Source organism: Gasterosteus aculeatus, chromosome 1 (assembly GCF_964276395.1).
Source record: "Gasterosteus aculeatus chromosome 1, fGasAcu3.hap1.1, whole genome shotgun sequence".
NCBI classification, from domain to species: Eukaryota; Metazoa; Chordata; class Actinopteri; order Perciformes; family Gasterosteidae; genus Gasterosteus; species Gasterosteus aculeatus.
In genome coordinates this window covers 26,665,293-26,692,639 of record NC_135688.1, presented here as the reverse complement: position 1 = coordinate 26,692,639, position 27,347 = coordinate 26,665,293, and the positions used below count along the sequence as shown (strand labels likewise).

General features: G+C 49.6%; 2 protein-coding genes across 2 annotated transcripts; both read left to right on the top strand.

Moving 5' to 3' along the window:
- Positions 1 to 18,256: 18,256 nt before the first annotated feature.
- Positions 18,257 to 22,735, top strand: lancl1 (LanC antibiotic synthetase component C-like 1 (bacterial)). Its single transcript, XM_040179295.2, has 10 exons — positions 18,257 to 18,357; positions 18,735 to 18,858; positions 18,960 to 19,077; positions 19,547 to 19,757; positions 20,342 to 20,489; positions 20,727 to 20,873; positions 21,234 to 21,416; positions 21,560 to 21,736; positions 21,812 to 21,884; positions 21,987 to 22,735. Exons 2-10 carry the CDS (start codon positions 18,772 to 18,774, stop codon positions 22,061 to 22,063), a joined length of 1,221 nt encoding a protein of 406 aa, XP_040035229.1. The 5' UTR covers positions 18,257 to 18,357; positions 18,735 to 18,771; the 3' UTR covers positions 22,064 to 22,735.
- Positions 22,736 to 24,361: 1,626 nt separating this feature from the next.
- On the top strand, positions 24,362 to 27,156 carry mylz3 (myosin, light polypeptide 3, skeletal muscle). The gene is made up of 6 exons (XM_040189757.2): positions 24,362 to 24,566; positions 25,016 to 25,049; positions 25,935 to 26,078; positions 26,207 to 26,377; positions 26,468 to 26,545; positions 26,634 to 27,156. The coding sequence occupies exons 1-6, from the start codon at positions 24,564 to 24,566 to the stop codon at positions 26,660 to 26,662; spliced, it is 459 nt and encodes a 152-aa protein (XP_040045691.2). The 5' UTR covers positions 24,362 to 24,563; the 3' UTR covers positions 26,663 to 27,156.
- Positions 27,157 to 27,347: the final 191 nt, after the last annotated feature.

Genomic DNA, 27,347 nt, shown 5'->3' with positions numbered 1-27,347 from the left:
GAAAGAGCCACGGAAGCGAGGCCTTCATCCTCCTCCTCGCTTGTCTGAAATGCGGCCAAGTTTCGGCGAGGCCGCCGCGACCCGCCCTGCGCGCCACTCGCCAGCAGTTCAAAGGCCGTAAAGGACGGCGAAAAGAGTGGAATTGATTTTTTGCCATTCACGCAAAGATGATTTGCATTGCGTTATAATTAAAAATTGATTAAGCAGGCGGGTGTTGGAGAACTTCCTTACAATATAATCTCTTTCTTGCAGGTACTTCATTTAGCTCTCGCTTCTACTCTTCTTCTCTGAACATCATTCAGTTGTTGGCCTCGTTTTGAACAGCGGTGTTGCTGACTCGCTCTGCAGTGCTGACATTTTCCCTGTTAAAGTAAAGGTCTTCCCCTTGTTCCGAGGGACGCGCGTACGGAGTGGGACTCTCCCATATTGTTTTCATTGATTCTGTCTTTGCCGCCTTGTAACGGAGCCCTGCTTCATAATTGGATGGCTGCATTAGAGGCAATAAGCCTCAGTTTCACCGACCGGGGAGAGTCGCAGGAAACGCACGTCTCTTTTTTCGTTTTTTTGCGCGATGCAGAATAAGGTTTGTCGGCCCGTCAATACGGAGGCTTTGTTGGGTTTAGACTCTGACAGTCTGGAGTCACCGCTTCAACGGTACAGAATCTCCTTCGACGGCCGGGACTTGTTTGAGTCACTCTCCGAACGTGGCAGCGGTGAAGTCCTACTGGCAGACGAGTACATTTTTAAACAGACCAGCAGGATTCTAAAGTGGAAAAAAAATGGGCAGGAAGGAGATGGAAACTGCTTGTCTGAGTCTTCAGAATAACTCGCTTGTCCTGGAGGCTTTGCAAACAACCGACCCTTCCTGAGTCACTTCCTTCTTACGCGGGGGGGGGCCCCCCTGTTCGTCGCCGCTGCGATCGGCAAACGCCGCGGCAGTGATGGATCCTCCTCGGGCGTGAGTCACTGATTCGGTAAATGAAAGCACCTGCATGTGAACACACTTTGTGGCTACACACCAAAACCAATCCACAGAGAGGGGACACGGCCCTTCGCGAGGGGTTCTAAAGCACCTCCGTCGGCGGTAAATGGATGGAGGCCAACAGTCGGGATCACCTGTTTCCCGCCGCGCTCTGACCCGCACCTCAGCCCCTCGTGTCTGGACTCTCTGAAGGACTCAGGGTAGTCCGTTGGTCCTCTTTGAGCCTCATTGCGGTTCTCTGTACATATTTAAAGAGAGACGTTATAACAGGAAGGCCTCGGTCATCACGTGTTCTCAGAGAAGACCCTCGCCTCCCCACCCCCCCGTTGGAACAGACACCAGGTCGCATATCAGATGGACTCGCAAAGACGGCCAAGATTCGTTTCGCTGTCTGGCAGGAATCAGAGACACTTGTCCCCTGCACATCTGGCACCGTCCGCTGTTCTTGGTGGTCACAGTATCAGATTGGCACCGTCGGTCAGCTCTATTTCCGTCAGTCGGTCCGCCGGCCTGTTTATCTGTGCGTTGAGAACAACTTAGTCCCCAGAGGAGCTGTGTTGCTTATTGCATATTCCCCCCAAAGAACTCCACACTATTTCCACTGAAAACGCCGGCTCCTGACTGGCTCTCGTTCTCTTCCAAGCAACACGACTCCCGGATTCCCAAACCTGAGCGGAATAGCAAGAAGGGAGGCGATAACCACGATAGGTGTTTCGTGGTTTCCATTTTGTTTGTGAGATTTGAGAGCATCCTGCATTCATTATGAACGTTGATTCCAAGTTGTTTTAATCTTTTTTCTGTGAAGTGAGGATTAAAAAACAAATCCAACAAACACGTCAGCCGTAACCAGTTGTTACAGCCTCACCTCCACGAGCAGATTGGCCAAAATGGGATATTTTTTCGAATTATACAATGTTTCCGACCCAATAAGCCTCAGAGTAAATAACGATTTCCCCACATGCCTCAGTTTGGCTCGCAGTGAAATCTGTCTTGTCTGAAGGTAATGCAATATGCATCATCTATTCGCTGGTGAGGAACAGCAGGTTCAGGTCCAACAGCACCACCCTCTGACCGCGAGGGGGAACTGCAGCCGGTCTCCGCTCAGCGTGAGTCACAAAGCAGATGATGCATCCAGGATGTGTGTGAGTATCCGGCGCACCGGTGATCATTGGAAGTGTGGCCGCCGTCGAGGTAAAAAAGCACAATGTTGCTGCGCGTATTATTCAAATGTTCTGCTTTACTTTGGAGCTGGAAGACAAGAAAAACACACACCGAGGAGGCAGCTTTGACACTTTCCACCGAGGCAGCCTGACACGTGTCCTCGATCGGCCCAGAACCCCCCCTCCTCCCCCACCCCGACGGACCCCTCCGACTCTCCCCCGAGATTCTGCTTGAGGGGCCTTACAAAATAAATAAAATAAAACCATGTCAAGAGTTGCTCTGTGCTCTCCCACTGTGCTCTAGAGACACACACACACACACACACACAGACGAGTCTGCACACCTCTGTCTGTCAGTGCTCCCCGCGTGGGTTGCCACAGACACGCGCTGACATCACAATTAAACCGAAACCGCTCTGGTACTGCACGGTCATCCATCACATGCAACCCCCCACAAACACACACACACACACACACACACAGGATCAAGTGTCTTCCTGTATGCCAAGAGGGAGGTGTGCATAAAGGCAGCTCCACCAAAGCTCATTGATTGGGGGGGGATACATTTTCAGACTCAATCGCGCAGCAGCATACGTTCTTCTGCTCCACTTGAGTGAATAACAGAACAATATGCCCCCCCCCCCTGCCCCCCCCACCCCCCTTCTCTCTGTCTTTCTGTTCGCTAACAGACCAATATTATCACTATTGTGGGCTCTCCCTGCTAATACCCCTTCCAGTGAATACTCTGCCGCAGGGGTGCAGATAATTTCCATGAGTATCAGGCAAGATGCCCCCCAAACCCTCCCACCCCCCCCCCCGGGTAATCTGCCGCCGTGCTTCTGATCTCATCAAGCGAGCACGTCCGCCTCCATTAGTCTCTGGCATTGTGGTGGAAATTGCTCCGACTTGTCGGGTGATTACCTCAAATGAACAATTAGGCGGCTGGCTGTCACAATAACTTGCTCCCCGTCTGTGAAGTGCCTCGGCGGCTTTAACGGCTGCCGTCAAGGTGCTCCGAATAAATGATCCATTCTGGAGGGGAAATGTCAGCTCGTGGTCCCCTCATAATGAATCGGCGCGCGGCCACACGCGCTGTAATGGGATGATGGAGGGGGACAGCGGCGAGCTGGACGGCGGACACGTCGGCGGAGGAGGCTTTCCGATGGTTGGTGAGAAGCGGATTACAGTTAGAGGTTTTATGGGAGCTGTGTAATCTAAATGTGTCACGGTGGAGTGTTTGTTTACTTCACATGTGGTACTCCCCAAGCAGCAGACACAGAGTTCCCATTTATCCAATTTAGCTTTGTGTAAAAGACGACAGGGAGGAAAAGGCTCGAACATAAGCGCTTTGTTTTAGGTCCATGTGACATCTTCTCTTCCTCCACAATACTGTATTGCTTCAGCAAACAATTAAGGTGGAGGCGCAGTCGGCTCTGCGGCCTGAAGATGTGACCTCGTCTTCAGGCCCACGGAGCCGACGGCGCCTCGTTCAGTGTGTGCAGAGCCACGGTTACCCATGACAACTTGTGCGTTCCTTTGTACCCTGCATCTTCATTCTGTATTCACCCGCTGTGTTCTTTCCCGCCGACGGGAGCCGTCGCTTCCGGACGCATCGCCACGAGCCCGCTCCTGGTCTACCTCTCCGGGCAGATGGAGGAGAAACCCCGCGAGGGGGGGAATCCCGCCCCCGTCGCTGAGCGGACTGCCAAGCGGAGCGTGACCGAAGTCGGAGCAACGCGGCCTAATGGCGAGACAAGCCGGAGGCTCTCTGACGGTAATGAATACACGGCGAGAGCCCCCGGGGCGAGATGAGGTCGTGACCAGAGTGGTGAGGAGGGCGAGACAACTACGGCACGCGCGGGGCGGGCGGGCGGGGAAGGGGGGGGGGGTGGCGGCGTGTACTTCTCTGGCCTTACGCAGCGAACGCCGTGCAGAAAGGAAGCGGCTGCTCGATTCTGATTGCATGTGCAAAAAGTGCACTTGACCTTACGTCTCACCTCCGGACCCAGACGGTAACCGCCGTGGGGCTTTTGATCGGATCACACGATCGGATCGACATTGTAATGGACAGTTCTCTTTTTTTCAGGACTTAAAAGGGACTTTACGGTCGTAATTATCTTATGGGTCAGCTGCTCAAACTGCCGTGAGGCACTGAGAACAACTTTACAGTTGCAAAGGCAGCGATGAGCTTTGGTTAATGCTCAACACTATAATGTACATACGTAAAATACACATTACCCTTTTTCAAGGTGGAAACTCCTCCTGTGCTCCGTGCTCCCCCCAAAATCAAGCTCACGCAGGCTGCAGCTCGGCCCGTCTTGAAGTATTTCTCATTTAACTCTTTTAATAACAGACGAGACGCCATTCATGCTGTGGATGTCTGATCCATTGCAGTCTATCATACTGATATATTTCATCAGACATGTTTATATATAAAGGCTTAGATTAATCAACTCAGGACTTAAACAAAGTTCAGCTTTATTTTTTTCACAAACATCATATTCACTTGCTGCTGCACCGACACAATCGTCTCTTTACCTTCCTAGCACTAGGGGGGGGGGGGGGCAGGGGGGGGCGTCGTGTGCAACCAAGATGGACTCTAGATAGACTTGAAGCGCGCAGGTCTCTCGTTGCCTTTGGAAATCCATTATTTGGATGATTACCTTCCGCTCGTGAGCAGAATGCAGCTCATCGTATCGTATCGGATCCTATCAGGGGGGGAAATCTCTCTGCCAAATTGATCTGTTTCAACACACATCCCCTCGATTACGTTCTACAATAGATTCAAGGACTGTGTCTGTCTGCGGGGCGGGGGGCCGGGGGGGGGGGGGGGGGGGGAGGGGGTATTAGCAGGTGTTCTCTTATGTCAGCAGAACAGCGCGAGACTGGAAACCTCACGTCTGGTCGTTGAGGCTTTCGTCTCACCGGTAAAATCACAAAAACTCATTTAATTTAGAATGTGCGAGACGGAGAGAAGATTGCACCGCATTGGACTCACTGGTGTTTAATGTTTGAGATAGTGAACTGTGCTGCCCGCTCAGGCCTCCCATTAAATGTCTTTGATCCGTCCATTTAATCCAAAGAAGTCAGATGAAACTGAAAATGAACATTATGGAGTGAGGTAATAAATTTAAAGATTTTTTTCCAAAGTGAATCAATGTAAAATGAGAGAGTCATTCCTAAAAGAAGAAGACAAAACAGGTCTTTTGGCGTGATAATGCAAAATACATTAAACGCACAGCGTTTCCTTCCATCTGTTCAGTGACTTTCTTTCTTTACCGTTGCCACCCTCCGTCCACGTTCACGCCCCATTAGCCGCCTCCTCCTCCTGCATTTCAAAGCTGTGTGGTTTACTGCCATCTTGTGTTGCACCGAAAGTGACGAGCGAAAGGCTCAGACTGCCTCTGACAATGGACGCGCTGCGTTTGAGCCACTTGAAGGGCGCGCTTGATTTAACCGCGCAGAAAATTGTGACTACCTCCATGCTTGTCCATGCTCCGAAACCTTTAGTGGCCCCTTTTTTCCGCCGTAAAATTCCGACTATTTCTGATCCGCTTCCATTTTTTTTTCCGTCTTAATTTGGAGTTATTGCCCGTGAGCATGACTAATAATGTCTTTTACTTAACTGCGGAGGAGAGATAAGTAGAAGAGCATCTGAAATCAATGGAGGAGGATTACGGAGGAGCCCGGGGCCTTCCGACTTCTTTATCCAGACTTCCACAACCAACACGTGTGTTCTCCTCAGCACCCTGAAGACGGGGGGCGGCCCAAATAGCTGTCGGCTGCCCTTAAAAAGAACTCAATAGTACAATCATTGTGCACAACGATGCAATCTCTTTACATTTTGACGCTTCGCGTTTCATCAACCAACTCCAGACCGCAGCCGTCCGCTCTCATGTTTATTGGATGTTTAGGATTTAATTGGAATATTAGTTGGGTTTTCATTATTCGGTGTTGCTGTTTCTAATGGGAAAAGGAGGCCTGTGCTGTGTATCACACGGAAACACAGGTGGGACCTTTACAGCTGACATTTCAGTTTCAATTAATATATGCCGCGTATCATCCGAGGACTTTGGAACTGTGCCGTCTCGGAGATGCTGGGGGAATTATGGAAATGCAACCTCAGCAAGGAAATGGACTGCCCTCAGCTAGGAAATTACACCGCGACGAGATAATTAAAAACCATGTCTGATTCAGATACATGCCTCTGCACTCTAAAATACCCCTCGGACCCCTCGGTGCCAGTCTGGAATATGCCGCCTCTACAGGTTTTGAAGTGACACCGCCCCCCCGCAGGCGTGTGTGCGCCTATAGCGACAATGATTGGACCGGCCTCTGAAACGTGTAATAGAGAAGACCCTTTTATGCAGAATTAAAGCGCTGCAATGCTCTTTGTCTGTGTGTGTGTGTGTGTGTGTGTGTGTGTGTGTGTGTGTGTGTGTGTGGATCCAAGCAGAGAAAGGAAGCAGCGATGGAAGCACTACGCATATTTCTCACCCCACCACACACGGCCATTCATAGGTCTCTCTTGCTCGTAAGCGCCCCCCCACACCCACACACACACACCCACACCCACACCCACACACACACACACACACACACACACACCCACACACACACACACACACACACACACACACACACACACACGCACACACTGGCCGGGTAACTGGCCTATTATGTGGCAGTGAGGCGGCTCAGGCGCCATCTCAGGCCTTGCTGACAAAGGGCTGATGTATGGGGCCGCGCGCTCTCTGTGCCGGGATTCGATTAGTGACGCGCAGGCGGTGCGGTCGGCCCGGGACGGGACGGAGGAGTTAGAGCGCTGTCATGCGGGCCCAGCGGGGCGGCAAGCCTCCACTCCGTCTGCCTGATACGGGTGTCACAGCCGCGGGGAGAAGCACGCTGCCTACAGGGCTCTCACTGACTCGAATAACTCTTTTTGCTTTGTCTCTTTTTCCTCTTAAACAGGAAAAGTTCCAGCATACGTGAGAGGAGCGGCTTAACGGGCAAGAGATGTCCAAATGTTGCTTTTTCAAACCTTTGAGAGGGTGGGGTTCGTTTATAATTGAGTTGGTACCATGTTAAAATAAGAAGAAATAGTGGGGAAATATGTCCTTAGTGCACTTAACTGCAGGAGGATCTGTGTGAAAAGTCCTGAGTAAAAATCTAAAAATATGAAACTAAAAGATTTGAAATTGAAAAGCTCCGGATTTGTAGATACACTCAATCAAAGACCAAAGCAAATCCGTTTTTTTTTCAACACTATTCTCTTGTCAATTAGAGTTTTCAATCATTTCATGACATATCTTTGTTTTGGGGGCATGGGTTGCGTGGAGAGGAATTCCAATTTTGAGATATTTCCATATTAGCAATAATTGACAGTGTGCAGAGCACGTCATGCTTTGATTAGCCGTGAGCGGGGGCCTGCGGACTACAATTCACCTTTGAATCATTGAAAACATTTTCAGGCTCCACTTGGCCCGACTCACGTGGAGCCCACTTTCAGCTACTCGCTGTTTTCTGAACAGCCGTCCTTACGTGGCCTCTGCCGCCGTCACGTCCGTCCTCTTTCACCTCCCTCGGATCCGTGCGGCTGCTGAGCGCCGTATTTCTATTCCGGCCCCCATCCTTCCCCCGCCAGGCCGTGTCCGCCGGCGAAGCCAAACAACTTTCCCCACCGCGGTCGCCACGTGGGACCGTGATAAGCGAAGGCGCCTCGGAAGCACGCGCCCGCCTCAAAAAAACACCCGGCGTGAGCGCGCGAACGTAACCAGGTGGAGGTGATTCCGCGCTCCGTGCGAGGCCTCGGCGGGGACGGTGGGCCCCCGACCGGCCGAGGCCCAGCGAGAGACAATCAGCCCGGGGCCGTGGACGGGATTAAGGCGGGAGCGGGCGGCGCGGGGGCCGAGGGGCTGCGGGCGAGCAAGGCGACGGGGATTCTGGGGTGGGGGGGGGGGGTTCTCGCGCCATCAGCAGACCCAGCGGGGGAATGTGAAAATCACCGACCCAGCTCGGGCTCCCAGCCGGGCCACTAATCAGCCGGAGTGGAGTGCAATCACGATGAGGGAGGCCCGTCTGAGGGAGGGACACTAAAAGACACGGCAGTACGACAGAAACCCTTTTTTGTGGGCGGGGGGGAAGAGAATAAGAGGGAAAAGTTGCTGCTGGTACTTGAGATCCGACTGTAGGAGACATTCTGTGTCCCGGCGGAGGACAGAGAGTGAAGTTATTTTAGATGAACAAATGGACGGATTAGATGGACAAAGAAGAAGAAGAAGAACGTCTCCACCATCCAAAGGGTTCAGTATTAGATGAATTTGCTCTACACATTTATGGTTAATGTGCATTCAGATCATTAACACCATCTTCTTTTTCTCTCCCTTTAAGTGTGCCTGATTGCATTGCTCTCAACTGATGAATGCACTCAACACGAGAGGTTATGTTTATATAACTGGCAAACGTGCAATTACGAGTCCCATCACCATCCTCTTGAGAGGAACGCGGAGGAACAAAAGAGACGGATCGAATGCTCGAGGCAAAATTACAGACTGCCGCTCATTGATTGTTACGCAAACACAAAGAAGTCCTGAGTTGTTTTACAGACGAGACGGAGGCACGCCGCTTCTATACCTCAGGGGTGACCGAGCAGGAAACGGCGGGGGTCATTTAAAATCACACTTTAATTTAACGGAAAATGACGGCCATTGTGAACGCGCTCCGTATCGAGTTTAATCCCTTAAAGAGAGTCACTCAGGGCACCGGCATGCTTTGGTAGACAAATAGCTGATTTTGTTCATTCACCTTGTTCATCGACTGTATGGAAAGGGAAGGGGGGGGGGGGCTGAGAGACGGTGTAAATTCTGCAGTGTGTGTGTGTGTGTGTGTGTGTGTGTGTGTGTGTTATGTGGTAATGTGGATACTTAACGACTCTTTTATTACTTGTCTTAACATGATTCAACATGAGTGATCCCATTCAGGGGACAATTGAAGCAGTTCAACAATCACATGTGAGTGGGACCTCGAGGGGTTCAGCCCCCCCCCCCTTCAACGAGGCCACGACCAACAAAATATCACTTTAAGAGACAGGTACCAACTAGGAAGAGACACATCATGAGCTGAAATAAACATTAATCAGTACAAAGACACAAAAAGACTGAAAAGACAAGCAGCAAGGAGACACAATGAGACCAAACAACGAAAAGAACTACACAATCCCCCCAAAATTGCATGAATACTTCTGAAATACCGAATCAATTACAGACAGACACAACGCTACAGCATTAGGGGGCTAAATGGAGTGTGTCTCACAATCCGCCCATGGGTGTGATATCTGTTTGTCTACACAATCGAGTTGTCTCCTCACAGTCCAGTCAGGTGAGTCATTGCCTTTGCATTGTTCTGCTTCACTTTTGTGCACACTTTAGGGTACAATAACCATGAAAAAAATCCGCGGTGAGCCAGAATTACTCTCTGAAAGCTTTCGGTTTTTGTCCGCCTTGCGTTTCTCAGGAACCGATTGTTTGCCCTCAAGACTGTAATTACCAGATGACGCCGTGTGGCTTTCATGCTATTAGCACTTATGAGATGACCTTGAATTTTTAACCCGACGGCAGTTTTTTTTTTTCCTGCAGTTTGCAGTCTGCACTGTCGTGACAAGAAAGCTGTTTTTCTCTCATTTCATCTGTCGCTGCAACTGGTCCCGAATAACGTCTGAAACACCCGACTTTGAGGAAGGTGGTTCTGTTGTGCTGGACTTTGTTGTTGAGCTCGGTGAAGCATCCGTGGCTGTGAACCCCACATGACAGGTCTGCTTGAAAGACGAAATAAAGGCTTTGAACTGCAGGTCAGGATCACAGGCGCCCGGGTGACCCCCCCCCCAAAAGCAAAAGGACATTTTGCGCATCTGTCAACCTGTGGATATTTGCTTTGGTGAACTCTTTGCCCGTCACTGTGTTTGTTTCACATCCGTCTGCAGAAATTCTTCCTCTTTAGTCTTGTCCTTCCTGGTCTACCCTTCGTTAACACCAAGTTACCACGTTTGTTGTCCTGTCTGGAAGCAGCTATACGTGTAAACAACTAGTAATCACTGCGAGTTCTACAAAGACATATTTTCATTTCCTGCAGGAATCAAACAACTCAAACTTTGTGTCAGTTGAAGGTGTGTTTATCTTTTACATTCTTCAAGGAAACAGGCAACATATCGTTTTTTGTTTCTTTTCTAGTTTCAGGGGGCTGATTTGATTCCTGGAACATGCTCACTCACCGGAGCACGGGAATGAAAGAGATGAGGAAGGACACCTGAAAGCGAGTCCTTGCGTGACATCTATGAGTTATGACAGCTCGGGCCTGCTCTGAAAATCTGCAATCTGGTGAGAAAAACAATTGCCATGTGAATTTCTATTAGTCAAACCCAATGACATCCAGCTCAGAAACCTCTTACAAGGTCCTGACTTCCAATGTCAGTAGTCCCCCGTGATACGATGTCCTTTTGTTCAACTTTTTTTGTGTGTTTTTTCTTTTTCCGCCTAAATATCATCTCGGAACAAGGATCTCCGCTTGTGTCTCCGGTGCTTTTGTTGTCATGGGGGGAGTTTGTGCGTGGACAATGGCTCCGTCTGACAGCAGCGATAAGGCTCCTCCGGTTGCTTTTGTATCAGTATGCATCACTCTCACCAGCACTTGTGTTCCCACAAGGAGGAGGGAGGGGAGGGGAGGGGGGGCGGGACATCCAGACGTGAGTGGAGTCCGGGGGGGCGAGTGCGGGCTACGATCCCCTCGGCGCTCCTACTCCGCTAACCGAAATGTTCTTTTCTTTTTCCGTGTGTATTTAGCCACGAGATCTTTGTGCTCTCTGCAGCGTTTGTTCGTCTCGAGGGGCTTTGTGTTGGAGGCAAGCGTGAATCGGCTTATTAGAGGTTTCCAAAAAGGGAACATGTGAAACTAGTCAGCCTGTTGAGGTAACAAAAATGTCTGTAATTCATATTATGTGGCCGGTGAAATTTGTTCAAAACTCTCATCAGAAAAATGTTCCACTTAACACATGAAACGTGAACCGACTAATCGATTCAGGGCGAGCGGTTGGGGGGGAAGAGTTTGCTCTGCCGGCTTCACGATTCCCTCCACGTTCCTCTGATTCCCAGCGACTCGCCGGTCGATAGCGGCCTTTGAGCAAGGCAGAGGCCCCTGTCGTGCCTGCAATTCGCCAGGGTTTAGCCGCGGTCGGCCATTGTTGCGGCTAAACCGTGACGGATTCGGCGGCGGCCCGCTTCCCCCCCATTAGTCGGGCCCGGCGGGTGAGAGCACAGACCCGAGGTCCCCTAATGGGAACGTAATGCACTTCTACGTACCTGCGGCCAAATAGAGAGAAAGCGGCGGCTGTTTTTTCCTCCGCGGGGGCGTTAGATCTCCGCAGTCAGCGAGCGCGACGTGTATCGTAAGCAGAAGTCTCGGCTCCAAATTGGAACCGGGGCATCGAGTTCTCTCGTGTGCTTAGCGGAGGGATCGCTGCTTTTACTGGGGAGGAATTGTGTGTTTTATGACAGGGCGGTGTGTGTGTGTGTGTGTGTGTGTGTGTGTGTGTGCGTCAGGGGCTGCATACTTACCACTAGCTTATGTGCGCTTGAATAAAAATGTGTCCACTGCCACATGTTGCCTGAAGAGCAGATTGAAGTAATGGGTTTTTCCCCGATTCTGCTTTCACAGAAAATTCCATTTATAGCCATTCGTGCAGAAGAACTCGTCTTCTTCTTAAGCACATGTATTAGGAATGTGCCAAAATCCCCGGCTGTATCAGCACTTGCAGCGACTCTCTGCTTTTAAGGGTCCCCCAAGCAAACCACTGGGAAGCACGCGGGCGGCGTGGCCCCCTCGGTCTGTTTATACCAGCGGCTGCGGCCCCGTGACTCTCCAGCCACGCAGAGGGCCGAGCGGCAGGCCGGCTGGTGGTGGTGGCCGTGACCCCACGAACCCTCCCTCGGACATCACACACACTCTGTGTGTGGGGGGCACGGGGGATAAAACATGACAGTATTGACGGGGAGGGCCTGGTCCTCGTCTGCCCCGCCGAGCCGCAGGGATTCATTGCGACCCCGCGCGCTTCCGTGCGACGCGTATCGAGCGCTCGCGACACCTAAAGCCGTCGCGGCGTGATGACAAACAACCGCTGTCGGACCACATTTGCGCTTCGGAGGATTTAGCCGTGGACGGAGGAGAGGGGGCTGCAGGGGGAGACGGACCCGGAGAGGAGAGGGCCAGCTGCATGGCAGCGCAGCGTGATTCATGCGCCGCCACAAGGACTTGTTTTTAAAATCCCACTTCTGTTGCTTTGGCTTCGTCGGTGTCGGGTAGATCCCGGATTCATCTTTTATGCTGCTGAGGGCAGAATGAGACAGCAGATGCTCAGTCGATAGATTCAAGGATGATTAGACGATGCATGTTTGATAAATGATGCCCGGGTTGACACTGACGGCTGGATGGGTGAAAGTGATGGACGTGTCTACAGAGAGGAGGGGAATACAAACAAAAGACAACAAAATATACAACTTTTGAAGTTCCTGTCTCCTTCCTCGCAACTTTTGCTTTGTCTCACAGAAGTGTGCTGTCACTGCGGCCGAGCAGACGAGTGACATCTCCAGAAAATTACAGACAATTAACTTTAGTAACACGCGAACGCGCCGTCGTCAAACGCGTGTTTGCCGGCGACTGCTCCGCTCCGGCGCCGCCGATCTCGCATTGCCTTAAAGACTAAATGAGGAATAAATCGTTCTCATTCCCAGTGAATGATCCGTTCACCGCGGGGTGAGCGGCCCTCCGCGGGGGGGGAACCTCGTCAGTGAGCGTGTAGTGACTTACTTTAAATGTAACATAAGAGCATGAAAACGGCCGTGTGAAGCGCCGGGTTACGATCACCCTGTTTGCCGGGAATGCGTCACTTTGGATTTCTTGCAGGGTCAAAGGTCAAGGTGACGGGGAAAAAACAGTTTTTTGGCCATAGCGGTGATTCTCCGGTCGGCCCCCTCCCGACGCTGTGTAACCTGTATCCCACTCCGGCCCCCGATTCTCACAAGGACTGTTTGGTTGTTGTCTGCAGAGCCTCGGCGCAGGAGACCCTCCCCAGGGGGCGCTGAGTGGGCACGGGGGGGGGAAACAAAGATGAAGGGCGGCTGGCATAGCGGTGGGCGATGGCGGAGGGACGGGGGGTCTTGGGCTCTGCACAATCAGAGCGTTGCCTGGTTTTAATGAGGGGCCTGTTTGTTAAATCCACTCAGGGAGGCTGTGCGAGTGCTTAGCATTTGCTCTCTAATTAGGAAAGCTAAACAGTCCCTATTGCTGAGGATCAGCCATTAGGGGGAGAGGAGGGGCGGCAGATTGCTCGGCCAAAAACACTGGAGGAAAGAAAGCGAGGGAGAAGAGAGAATCAATCTAATACAGAGTTATTGTCGTTGCAAACAATAGGCTTGAATCTTTTTGCAAGACGAGATTCGATCTAAAGAGTCATAGCGATGATAAAGGAAGCCACCAAACAGCAGTAGCCTGTGGGGGGGGTGAAGCCATCCAGCATGGCCGTCACAAGGAGTCCACCTAGTGGTCTTTAACAGAATGGCAACCGGACGTGACTTTTTCTGGACTGGGTTGCTGAAACAGCGAAGGCGTCGCCTGTTTCATCACCGTCATTATGTGCCGTTTACAAAACGCCCGCGGTAACAACCGGCAATCACAGCACGCCGTCTATCGAGAGAGGGCGCCGTGCGTGGGAGGAAAAAGCAGGTTTTCTGAACCCCTCCCCCGAGAGGAGAAGCCGGGGGAAGAGGATGCTGACAGGGAGAAAGCGACGCCATTGTTCCTCCTGTTTGTCCGCACAATAAGCGTCTCCCTCCCACACAGACTACCGTCAGAGTGCAAGAAGGGCCGAGCGCTTTTAAGATTAAGACCCTGATTACATTTTTGCAACTCAGTTTTGGGGAGAGTGGGATTTCCGTGAGAGGACATTAGGGGGAAGATGTAGAAAGTATTTGCCGGATGCAATGAAATGGAAAAACAGTGCTTTCAGTCCGTGGCAAAATATGCCACTTATTGAGTTTGGAAATCGTAAAAAAAAATAAAAGTGGCCTTGTTACCGGAAATGTTGCGGCTTTCATACAATCCGCATGGCCTTTTCAACCAAATGCTTCCTGACAACGGACAAACTCACTTGGTCGAGGGCGGCCCGGAGCGAGTTGACCTTAATGTCGCCTCCTTGATGGGGAACACCACCTAAAGTAATCATTCTGAGAAGTTGTTTCCACTGCCTCGGCAGTTTAAATCAATATTTCTCTGTGTAAGAGCCATATCTGCCTTAATGAGATGTCTGTGTGTTTACTGACTTATAAAAAATGTGTTGAAGTGCTCCTTTAAGTTACGTTACTGATGACATCACAGCCAGTATTCGCCAGTGCGAGGAATGTTTCTTGTAAATAAGTTTGCTAAGTAAATCTTTTGCAACGGAGTTGCTGTCCATGAAGATTCATTACGCGTCAAGCTCACGGCCCACACAGGTTGCATCAGTAGTGGTAACAAGGATCAACGTGGACCAGTATGGATTTGTTGGTGTTCATGTTAATTCATATTTTTGAATTGGCATGTTTGAAATTTAAGTTGTCATAGTTCCCCTAAAAAGGGCCTCCGTTTGCACCATGTAAATCTGAATATACAATAACAATACAAGAAGAAAAATAAGGGATGTTGCATTGGTTGCAAATAACTGATGATGTGGATAAGACGTGTTTTCCAATATAACTATGCAATAAATCATTTAATAAAGTGCGTGTCACTACATGAATGTAATGTCTTTTATACCCTGGTGACCCTCTCTGTTTCATCCTCACAGAGTCTATTTAAATGTACGTCCCCCCGGCTTCCCCTCTACGTGTGATCGGATCACAGAAGGAGTTCTCCGAGCACCTCACACTGTGCCTGTCATGTTCCGCGCGAGCTGAGAAGCTTTTGGTGTCACTCTTTTACACTTCTCCTGTCTCCCCCATCCCGTGATAACAACATTATAGTGACGGTGGCGTCCCCCCCCCCCCCTCTCCTTCTCTGCCCTCTGTTCTTCTCTGTCTCCGTCCTCCTTGTTTCAGTCTTTCCCCGTCTCCTTCTGCTGATTCTCCAACGCTTCAGGTTGTGTTTACATGTCTGTCACCTTTCCTCCCTCCCTCCCTCCCTCCCTCCCCCAGACAGTTGGCGCTATGGCGACTGCTCGCTGTCAGTATTTTTAGCGCCGTCACAGATGGGGCCGCGGCAGCATGTCAGATACCAGAATGTTCTTTATCTCAGCCGCCGGTTCCCCCGGTGACCAAGACGGATCTCGTCCAGTCAGGAGCGGAGGGAAGGTAGCGAGCACGCCAGCTGTCAGTCCCCATTACCAGGCTATTCCCCAAAAAAAGAAGACACACTTCTCTGATATGTGGAGAAATACCAGCTTGCTGTGACGGACCCAGGCTTTAGCCATGGCCTGACGCAGGTCTGTGCACCTCCACGTTCCAGATGGACCCGCTAAAACACTGAACATAAACAGCTGGAAATATCCATTTGAATATGAGGATCTTAAAGTATGTCGGCATAAGTCCATATTTTCAACAAATCTTATGAAACGAACAAAACCAGGAATGCATTTATCACGCCCATAAATTCAAAGACCTTTAAAAACTACCCACAGCAAAAAAACATCATCAATGTTTCTGCTCGAGGACATTTTAATTTTTTCTCCGTGAAGCCGGTTTTCCCAGCAGGCGCAGATTCCGGTCAATAATGTGTCTTTCAACCAGGAGCTCGAATCAAAGCCGAAGGTCTCCTTCTCATTTCCATTCCCCGACCCTGGAGGCGAGGTGAGAGAGTCCCGAGGTGTTCACCTGCAGCTCGCTCGATGGAAAAGACGGGCCAAGTTCTTCTGACACAGGGAAATAGTGGAGCATCGGCACATCGGCAGAGCGGGTCCACAGAAGAGCGACGCTGATGACTGTGGCACATTCGGCGCCTCGGCCTGTGTAACTGTCAGCTTCTTTTGCACTTTTCAAAGACGAGATTGCTCGTCATCTGCATAAAAGCTAAGCAACTCAATATTTTTCTTGCATAGTATCAAGATGAATGTCCAAGGTCTGGAAAACTAGGAGTAGACAAAAGTATGACTAAAATGACCAAAAATATTTTTTGATGAAATGTAAAAAATAAGGACTTAAAACGCTTAACTTCTTAACTTCTGCCCATGGCTAAGTTTAATCAGGACTGTGCTTTGGCGACGTTTACTTTGGCCACCTCGAACCACACAGCATCACGATGAAACGGGAGAAGAAGGAGTCACGTTAACAAAACGAGAGCAGGAATCGGGGCCCTTCAGAGGGAGAGCCCTCTCTCCCTCAAAACCGCCGACCTTTGGCCCCCACGACATTGTCGCCTTTCCCTCTGCTCTGAGGATGCGGACCGCCGGCAGCGAGACTCGGCGGCGCCTTCTCCATGGCTACCGCGATTTCCATCGCCGTCCCCCAGGGGGTCCAAGAGCAGAATGGTGGCGCGGGACGTTTCCATGGCGCCGGCATGCGTGAACTGTGTTTCCACCACTGGATTCCTGCCTGTGTATTTTGTTCGGGAGTCGTAGCCGACGTCCACCCGTTGCAAACATCTATATATAGAGATGTGTAAGCATGTTGCATTCATCAGTCAGAGGGAACATGAGGAATTCATTTCTCCATTTGCACAAAAAGGCCCCCGCTGTGTCCAGAGTCCAACGTGCCTCTCTGCCGAGCAGAGGGTTAATGATGCCACCCTGTCAATGGGTGGCATCAATTTAACTAAAGCTAGTTTGTCACACACAAACAGAACCACACGTGTGTCGCTGCGGTACGTGCACGTGTAAAGTGTTATGCATTGGGCCAGAAGACGATGGCTGCGGCAGGAACAGCCTGATTGAACATTCATGTTCAGGGGCTAATGTCTGCGATTAGGCATCTGTGGGATTATGCAGTTCAGGTCACTGAGGGGAACGTTGTGTACTGGCGTCCGCTAATGTTGCAGGACGAGCGCTAATGTGTTTGCATACAGAACCTCCACGTCAAGCAGTCCCCCAATATATGTATAAATATATATATGTATATAAATATGGGCATAGATCCCTGTTTGGTAGTGTCTAGGTGTTGGACAAACTGCAATGATGTCCTGTAATGGTGAGCAGTGCTTAAAGACAACAGAGACTCTGTCCTCTGTTATAGTTATACAAAACGTTTGTGTGTCAAAGTCCAGATAATCTCGTGGTAACTAGTGGGGTAAAACGATGCCCTGAGGTGCGGAGCATAATGGCCCACATCCAAGATTGATGACCAGCACTTGGTTTTGCCCGGACCCCCGCCACCCCCCTGCTTGAGTATGTTAATCTGCAGCTATATATTCCAGAGCTGGAGAAGATGACCTTGGAGAAGAAGAACTTGTAAGTATTATTTAATAAATGTCCTATTTAATGATTTTACACTAGTGTGGCGTAAGGTTTTTTTCAACACTAGCAATTGATAAAAGGGGCCGCAACCTACGATCAGAGTCATCTTTTTCATATCTGTTCATATCTATTTATTTTCCTCCAAAGAATTATAGCCCCTGACACTGATACAAGTATCAGTATGACAGAGCCCGATGACCGACTTGTTCCTGAGAAACATTTTGTGTGTGTCACATCTGCAAAATACAGTTTTACATTCAAAATAATAAACTGCTAAAACATGCGGTTGTTAGTTAACTGTGACAACTGAGTAGTCTAACCATTTGAGCAGTGCTTTTTACAGCATTTTTAATGCATAATTCTCCTTATGTATATATGTTTTGTGTTCTTCCAAGAGAACACGATATCACCTCTTCGAAGCTGTAAAAACACCGATCTAACGCAGCAATATCTTTCTTGGGTTTTTGGTGTTTAGTGGGGTGTGAAGCCAAAACGTACGCTCCGCTTTTAGCCAACCTAGCATTCTCCTTTACCCAATTTTATCTGGTGGGGATGGTCGATATCATTATATACATATATTTACTTTACTACATTATTTATCCAATACCAATTAATTCACTTTTTGCGGGGGCGCTGTAGTGACACCGCCGCGGCAGCAGGTGGCGGCAGCACGCGGGCTGACGCTGCGCTCGCCCTCAGGGAAAATATAACGACGAGAAAGATTCAGCATCAACAGTGCGAGACTAGCAGAGGTAACGTCCCCCCCCCCATCATTGTTTGGCTTGTGCTTTTCTATCGCATTTCTTTATTTGAACCAGAATTGATTTATTTCCGATGCTTGCTGTGTTGTGTGATGCTGTTGCGAGCCGTGCTGCTCCGGTGAATATTAGCCGTTAGCTTTAGCGGTTTAGCTAGGCGAACTGGAGGCTGCAGCGAGCTAAGCTGTCATTTTTCTATGCGTATGTGGGTGTATGGACGCCGCGGGCGATGCTTACCCCGTTATGTGCCTTCAAAATCCATCTTAATTCTACATAGCTCGATAGTTTTAGCCTTGCATCGCCTTTTCCTCAGATGCGCTTCAAATTGCCTCATTTCTTGGCTTTTTTTTTTTTTTTTTTTCCCGGCCTAGATATTTGGCAGTGCCGCCTGTGACAAAGCTTTGAAAAATGGACACAAGAGCCTGGAGGAATCCGTACCACGACTACGATGGCAACCCCGCGTCCACACAGGCGCTGTTCGACTGCCAGGGAAAGGTAATACACACGCATAGAGGATCGGTGTGTTTGCACGTGGTTCGACCTCAGTAACCCCCATGATTTAACATATTTGTGTGTACGTGTACGTGTACGTTCAGCTCACAGCAGAGTTTGCCCAGCGGCTCAGCAGCAAGATCAGCGAGCTTTTAGCTGTGATGGAGAACGGGCTCAAGACTGCCGACCAAAGAGATTGCACCACTTACACCGGCTGGGCAGGTAATAACACCGTTACACACAAAGGCGCATGCGTGACGTCACGCGTTCCGGCTGCGGTCACGTGACTGGGGAGCGAGGGCCGCTCCTTGCTGACCTTTCTCTGCCTTTATGTCCCTTTGGTTACCAGCTCGGTGCGTGAAATTGTATCAACGCTTCCATTTTTCTTCACGATTTTAATTTTTTTCAAATTCGGGGGTATTATAAAGTAGGTTTGGATAAAAGCTCTTTAAGTGCTGTTCATATTCTGTTATTATTCATTCTAATATTTAGTTATCGTCATGGATGAGCAATAAATCTAGAATATATTCAAATTTACTAGGCTCCATCCGGAGAGATTGCTTAAGAAATGAATGAATGATTTGATTAATTCATGTCAAAATAATAAAACATTTTAGTTTCCGTATAAAACCATAAAAACCTGGTTTTAAAGCTTAGAACACTAACCGGTGTCTTATCTGTCCGTCCACAGGCATTGCTCTACTCTACCTGCACCTCCACAACGTGTTCAGGGACGACTCTTTGCTCCAAAGAGCTCTGGAGTACGTCAACCGCAGCCTGAAGTGTTTGACCCGTCGCCATGACGTCACCTTCCTGTGCGGGGACACCGGGCCCCTCGCTGTAGCTGCTGTGGTCTACCACCGCCTGCAGAGGGTGCAAGAGACCGATGAGTGCATCAACAGGTCAGTGGACAACGCGTTTGTGGCACGTATGTCTCGTATATCATTTCATAACATTAAAAGGATGCTGCAAGCAACTTGGTACACCAAATCTACTGGTTATGTGCTATAAGCTGCACAATTTGTGCTACACTTTTATAGATCTGTAATGTTCGAATCAAGGTTACCTATGAAATATATAAAGCAACCTAATGTTTGTTGCAGCAGTGTCTTTTCATGAATATGGTCTCGCTTGAATCAGCTGCAGCAGGAGAGCAATAGGTCTCGTCTTCCGGTCTGAGGAAATGCTCGCTCGTTCAGCTGCAACGGTGTTTGGGAACATGCTACTTTAAACTAAATGCTTGTGATTGGCCAGACTGTTTATCTGTGACCACTTTGATTGGACGAACCGGAGCATTACTCCAATCACAATGGGTGAATATGGCATCTGATCCTGTTAAGTTAACTGCCAAAGGTAGGAGTGTCTTTTTTATTATCAATTTGTGCACAGTTCTCGGTCATCATGGATAGTTCATTGGGGCAATAGTGGGTCATGGCACACGCTCAGCCAGATTGACAAATTCTGTGGGTCTTTGCTATTCTCCCAGACTGCTGCAGTTTCACCAGAACGTGGTGAAGGGTGCAGGCGGGCTGCCTGATGAGCTGCTCTACGGGCGGATGGGTTACCTCTACTCCCTCGTCTTCGTCAACCAGCAGCTGGGGCAAGACAGGATCCCCCTGCAGTACATCCAGCAGGTAAGTGAGGAGGTCTTTGTCTGTCCAGGAAGCGCTGACGCATCATCTGCGAGGTCTTACGCAGTGGCGATAAGAAACTGGTAAAATGGTTGGGAGTAATAAAAGAAAAATGATAAATTTACATAAAAATAAGAAGGAAAGAAATACCCCCAACAGCAGTTTTTGATTGACAGACAGTCAGATTCCTGTGGTTGGTTTCCTTTAATCGGACAGACTTGGTCTCAATTCTCCCTTCAGATCAGCGAGTCCGTGCTGGTGTCAGGCGAGCACCTCAGCAGGAAGTTCAGGGTCCAGAACCACAGCCCTCTGATGTACGAGTGGTACCAGGAGCAGTACGTCGGCGCCGCCCACGGCCTGGCCGGCATCTACTACTACCTCATGCAGGTAAAACGCGTCTCCTAATGCCCGCTTGTAAAGCTATTTCAATATAAAAAAATAATAAACGTAAAGAATACAGCCACTTATTCACTTTCAGTTAACAAATGAGCCATTCACAAGTCGGAGGTTATATCATCTGCAAATGACATTACATTAGTAACATTCCTTATTAAAACTAACACCCCATAATGTAATTATACTCAATTTAAATGTAAATTATCACCAGGCACCAATTCCCTTTTGCAACGGATTAAGGAAGGACCAAACGGGGGAATCAATGGTTTAGGCGACTCTTAGTGAGCCCCTTGTGATGAAATGGAGACCCCCCTACGCTGTAGCCAAACTAACTGTGCCCCCCCTTAACAGCCCGGCTTCGTCTGCGTAGAGGAGTACGTACACAGGCTGGTGAAGCCCAGCATCGACCACGTCTGCCGCCTCAAGTTCCCCACAGGAAACTACCCCCCCTGCATCGGGGACGACCGCGACCTGCTGGTGCACTGGTGCCACGGCTCCCCGGGGGTGGTGTACATGCTCCTGCAGGCATACAGGGTAAGAACTGAGGGGGCGGCGCGTACAGGCAGTTACAAGCCTTTTGGTGTCGCTTGGAGGGGAAAAAAACGAGAGCCACAGAGCTTTTTTTTTTTTTTTTTGTGGTGAAACGCTCTCATTTTAATCCCGTCCCCCTGTCCCAGGCCTTCGGCGTACCTCAGTACCTGGAAGACGCCCTGCAGTGCGGCGAGGTGGTGTGGCACTGCGGCCTGCTGAAGAAGGGGTACGGCCTGTGTCACGGTGCGGCGGGGAACGCCTACACCTTCCTGGCCCTCTACCGGCTAACGCAGGACCCCAAGCACCTCTACAGAGCCTGCATGGTGAGCGCACGGGACACAGACGGTACCATGTGACCAGCCTCCATTCTCACTGTCTCTTTCTGTCTGTCCCTCCAGTTTGCCGACTGGTGCATGAACTACGGCAAACACGGATGCCGAACCCCGGACACTCCCTTCTCACTTTTTGAAGGTAGTATTTTGACGATCTTGAGTTTCAAAATAAACTTTCTGTGGATGAAAAAATCCTTTGGGGCTTTAGCTGTAAACTCACTGCGTCACTTCCTGTTTGCAGGCATGGCGGGCACCATCTACTTCCTGGCTGACATCCTGCAGCCCATGAAAGCAAGGTTCCCGGCTTTTGAGGTGTAAAGTTCCCTCCCCCACTCCACGCTGTTGGAAAACATAACAAGGAGAAGACCCCCTGCCCTGCCCCCCCTCCCCCCCACACTTTTGGTCTCTGTCACACTCATGCATGAAAGCACCACACTCAATTGACATTGTGCCATGTTTTTTCCCGGTTCTACCGGGAACTTAACATGTTGTAAACGGGACAAGTCCTATACTCGCATCTCAACCACATAATTGTCTCAAACATAAGTCAAAGGTGAGAGCTTGCCTCGGTTTTTCGTTTCCTCATTTGTGTATAAAATAATTAAATTCTGTGGCTGTTGCTCAGATTGTGATTTCTCTCGAGGGTTACAGCAAAAAGGAAGGAAACTAGTTTTCTGGCTGTAAAAAAACAAACAAACAAAAAAAAACACAAAACATCAAAACATCAAAAAATATGATGTTAACTTTAAATGGTGTTTTGTTAACACTCAGCAACTGTATATTTGCTAATCTGTAAGCTCGATATGTTAAAGATGGAAATGGATGCTTTAGTTTGTTTTTGGTTTTCTTTCAGAGTCAACAGCAAAGCTAGTAACAACGCACTAAATATAATGCAGTCCCAGCTGTGCCATGTGTTAAGGGATTAACCCCGGAGTGTAAACTGTTGCCTGTCCTTTGCACTGTCTGAGCAATAAACCATGTGTCTTTTTACAGCTGTCTCTCTCGTGCATTTCACTTCCTTGTGTTTTGATGTGACGGGACGCCGTGGAAGCGCCACTAGGGGGCAGCGGCGAGTCGGTCTGACCTCCGCCCTGCTCCAGAAGCTGTTTGACCACCAGCGACGGCTCCATTCGGCAGTAAAATTGTTTGCTAATTGGTTTAACTTCCTAAATCCAGCGGCGATGTAGACGCCGCTTACGAGGCGGTCTGAAAACGCCTCGCGGGGGAATCAGATTTCACCCAATGTGTAAAAGAATTTCCCCTCTGAAACTACACAGAAGTGAACCCAGTTTGAAGGCATTTCTCGTGCTGGAGGAGCCTCATATCACAGTGTCGTGCACCAGGGAGTCTTGATGAGATAGTATTCTGCGGGCCTGGCGTAGAGGAGAAACCGAGCACCTCCAGGCAGGAATTAGGTGTAAAAATAGAGCTCATCTGTCCCGGGTCGGGGTGTGTTTTCACTGCGTCTCACTTGTGCCCTCTTTTTTTTTTTTCTTTTTTTTTTTTGCTTCTGCTCTTCAGATATAATCCATCCACCCAATCTGGTTTGTTTCCTCAGATGGGTCCTTTTACACAGAGCTGTATTGTTCCATGTCTATGATTTAATTTATTGGCATTTGTGGTTTTAAATGAGTTTTATTATGAAAAGCAGTCTAAAAGGTGATCCTGGATACACCGTGCCAGACGCCCTGTGTTTATGACATCCAAGCTTTTAATGTTGAATCCAAAGAACTTTGCATTTGGGAACCGACTAGGGGGAAGATGGGTCGTGGTTTAGGATTGAGTCAAAATGCTGTTTCCATAGCGAGGAAGAGTTTTTCAGTAATTTCAACCACAATATGGCATGAGGCTTTTATCAATAAGTATGATGGGTTTTTTAAAATGTTTTCTATTCCCTCCACATTTCAATTTGAAACTGCAATTAATGTTTTCAAGAATCCCCCCTAAATCCATCCAACTTGTTCCCTATAATTTGTCTTTAACAACATACCCCACTTTTTTATGCATCTCCTGCATTAACAACTCCTTCCTTTTGAATGTGGCCGTCAGCACCACGGAGAGCTCTGGCTGCTCGTCTCCTTTAACCTCCGCCGGTACCTTCTGTGTTATCACTTTTATTGGCTCAGTTTCACTCTGATGTATTACAGTGGCCAATTTAAGTTCAAAGCATTGCCTCTGTGATGCTGTGATATAGAACTAATGCGGACTGATCCTCTGATTGGACGGTACGTTCAGGGACGTCATGCAACAGAGCTCGTGGAATCAGCTCTTTTAAACCTTTTTTCCCCCCGCTGTGATTTAACCATAAGAGGAGGAGCACGCCGGCAGGTTAAAAATACCACCTTGTAAACGAACCCCCCCACACCCTCCTCCTGGGACTCAGAGCCCCTCTCAGGTGGGCCTCTGGGGACCCACCTTTACCTCATTTCCACTGTGCATCTCCTCCAGGAAAAAACGACATTTGAAGGGATTCAAAAGTAGAAAATCTTTTTTTTTTCTTCTAATTCTTCTTCTTCTAAATAAAATAAAGAAAAACCCCTGAGACATGCGGTTATTTGGTTTTCTAAAAATAGCCCTGTCCCCTTCTAAAGGCCTACTCCCACTTCGCGCAAGGGGGACGCGCAGCTCTCCTTTCCGTTTGCCCTAAGAAAGTTAAAGATGTTCCAGCGTGTCATCCGATTCGCCCTCGGAGCCCGCGTGACGTCACACCCCCGGGTTAAATAAGAGGGGGCTCTGACAATGGCCCAGGACCACTCTGTCTCGGGACTCAGGCTTCACTTCTCCTTTCTTTCCGCTCCTGCAGCTCCATCTCTCCAAAATGGTGTGTACATGATTGTGTTTTCGGACCTTGTGGGTGGGGGCGGCGGCGAAGGAGTTAGTTTTTCCTACTGGTAACGAGTCTCCATGGGATGGGATTGGATACCGACTCTCCAAAATCAGATCAAAGATCGGGACTTAATTGGCGTCGCTGAAATCGAGACTGCTGGGAAATTATGATTTGTTGATAGTACGAAGTTCAAGGTTGAGCTTAGTTACTTTGAGCCCAGGATTTATAAACCCATATTTCTATTTAGCTGAGGCATCAATCCAAGGAAGCATCCACCAAATTTATAATTGTTAGGAAATCTTACATGAACTCGATTTTATTCTTTGCAAATTCATAAATCGTGTGTTTTTCTTCATTTCCCTGTTCCCTCTGTGTGTGTGTGTGTGTGCGTGTGTCCCTAAATGTGCATTTTTGTTTGTGCACATGTGCCTGTTTGTGTACAGGCCGAGGGCGAGTTCACACCTGACCAGATCGAGGGTAAGTGAAGAAAACGGGGAGATGTGTCTCAAAGAAGACCTCGGCATGCTGGGAATAGTTCTCCGTGGGACACGTTGCTCCTCGGAAATGTCCAGTTGTCGAGGACGATTTGAGAAATGTCTATTTTAAGCCGACCTGTCCTCGTCTCGTGGCGTTGATCCCCGTGTGGAGGTTTAAGACACGGGCCCGGCGGTGTCCCGTTACAAAAAGGGATCCAAACTGTGACTCCTGGACCCATTTATGTTCAGTCACAAACACATATAGATTATATATATATGTTGATACCAAAGAAAATGCTAACCAGGCGTTTGCGGCCTAAAATAAGACACATTCTGTTACGTTTATGCTACAGTGAAGTACATGTGGCAGCAGGTGTCGATTACAACACAGTCAGCATTCCCACGTTTGACTCGCCTTGCCTCTATAAGGCCTGGGTCACTCTGGGGGGGGGGGGGGGGGGGGTATCAGTTTGCTGCCTGAATGCCTCCCGAATGCAAGCGGAAGCAGGAACAGAGAGGGGGGGGTCAGGGGCGGGATGAGGGTACGGGGGGCGGGATGGGGTGCAGCTGTTCCCGCTGTTGTTCAGAGCATTAATCCGTCATAGAGGGTCACTTTGGCTTCCTGGTTGGATTCATTCAACCTTCCTCCCGCCTGCTCGGGAACAGCTGTCGCCACGGTTATCTGGGAACAATGAGTTAGTTACGGTCCAACGGGGTGTGGCGCTGCATTGCTCAATGAGAACCCTTCAGGGTTAATAATAAACAATCCAAAGGCGATGGAACTGATGAGACGCTCTAATAGAGATCCTGAAACGGCTCTTCGACGTGTCACCGTGCCGTGATGCGTTGGGGGCGCTTTTGTAACTCAAAGGTTTCTCTCCTGCAGATTTCAAGGAGGCTTTCGGCCTCTTCGACAGAGTCGGCGACAGTCAGGTGGGTTTCAACCAGGTGGCCGACATCATGCGCGCCCTGGGCCAGAACCCCACCAACAAGGCGGTCAACAAGATTCTGGGAAACCCGAGCCCTGACGGTGAGAACCCCCCCCCCCCGAAACGCGGCAGGCATCGGTTCCCGGACACCCCGACGTTCGGTCTGTGGAGGTTTACCGTCGTCATCGAACCCCCCCCCCCCCCCCCCCCTCTCCTTTTGTTTCAACAGACCTGGCCAACAAGAGGGTCAACTTCGAGGCCTTCCTGCCCATGCTGAAGGAGATCGACGGCCAGCCCAAGGGCACCGTGGACGACTACATCGAGGGTCTGCGCGTCTTCGACAAGGAGGGCAACGGCACGGTCATGGGCGCCGAGCTGCGCATCGTGCTGGCCACCCTGGGTGAGTCTCAGGTTCGCCGAATATAGAACGCGCTGAGGCGCGCTCGGTTGCAACCCGACCCCCTGACGCAAATTCCTTGTGCCCCCACAGGAGAGAAGATGACCGAGCCCGAGATCGAGGCCCTCATGACCGGCCAGGAGGACGAGAACGGCAGCGTGCACTACGAGGGTGAGCTTTGAAGACGCCTCGTCTTTCAGGTCTTTTAGTTTTTGTATCGCTGTTTCATCCAGTGATTTATGGATTTGTGTCTCTCCAGCTTTCGTCAAGCACATCCTGTCGGTGTAAGAGGCCGTCAGTAGGAGTGCTGATGAAACTGTAGCTCCGCTGCAGACAGTCCAACGTTGTTCAGGACATCTACACAACATCAAAGACCAACCAAGGAAAGACAAGGACTATGTACAAGGGATGTTGAAGCAAACCCATCTTGTTGTTTCTTTTTGTTTTTTCTTTCCATTTTGTCTCAACCCCTCTCCCCTCCTCGCTTCGGGTCATCACCCCTCCATTGAAGACCATCTCTTGGCCTCTACTCCACCCAGGGTGGCGCGTCTCCACTCGCCAGCATGGGGTGAGGAACGGGGGGAGAAGGGATGACCGCTCATTAAGTGAGGGTGGATCCCTGCCTTCCCACCGCCACCTCATTCAGTCTCGCCAACACTGGTCCCAGCAATGCCAAAGGTGCTGGGGAATGGTCGTGGACAGGCCGCCAAAATTCTCCCGCCTCCATGAAAAGTTTTATTTATTGTCACTCTGTTCATTTCAGAATAAACTTTTCCAACGTACATCCCACCTGGGTTGATTCCTGATTTTTTTATTGCCGACGTGCCGTCGCAGATATGCTTTATTAAAGGCCAGCAGGGTCCATGAGCCGGGGACTTTTAGTGCTCTTTGTCCCTGGTGTTGTGAAATGCATGGTAACATTACAACAGACGTAGCTTTCTGTGTGCTGTCATTACTTTTATTTATCTAAAGT

Coding starts and splice junctions, on each gene's coding strand:
- mylz3 (XM_040189757.2), top strand. Junction 25,050..25,934: donor CACACCTGACCAGATCGAGG/GTAAGTGAAGAA, acceptor TCTCTCCTGCAG/ATTTCAAGGAGGCTTTCGGC. Junction 26,546..26,633: donor CGGCAGCGTGCACTACGAGG/GTGAGCTTTGAA, acceptor GTGTCTCTCCAG/CTTTCGTCAAGCACATCCTG.
- lancl1 (XM_040179295.2), top strand. CDS start 18,772: ATGGACACAAGAGCCTGGAGGAATCCGTACCACGACTACGATGGCAAC. Junction 19,758..20,341: donor ACCGATGAGTGCATCAACAG/GTCAGTGGACAA, acceptor CTATTCTCCCAG/ACTGCTGCAGTTTCACCAGA. Junction 21,737..21,811: donor ACCTCTACAGAGCCTGCATG/GTGAGCGCACGG, acceptor CTGTCCCTCCAG/TTTGCCGACTGGTGCATGAA.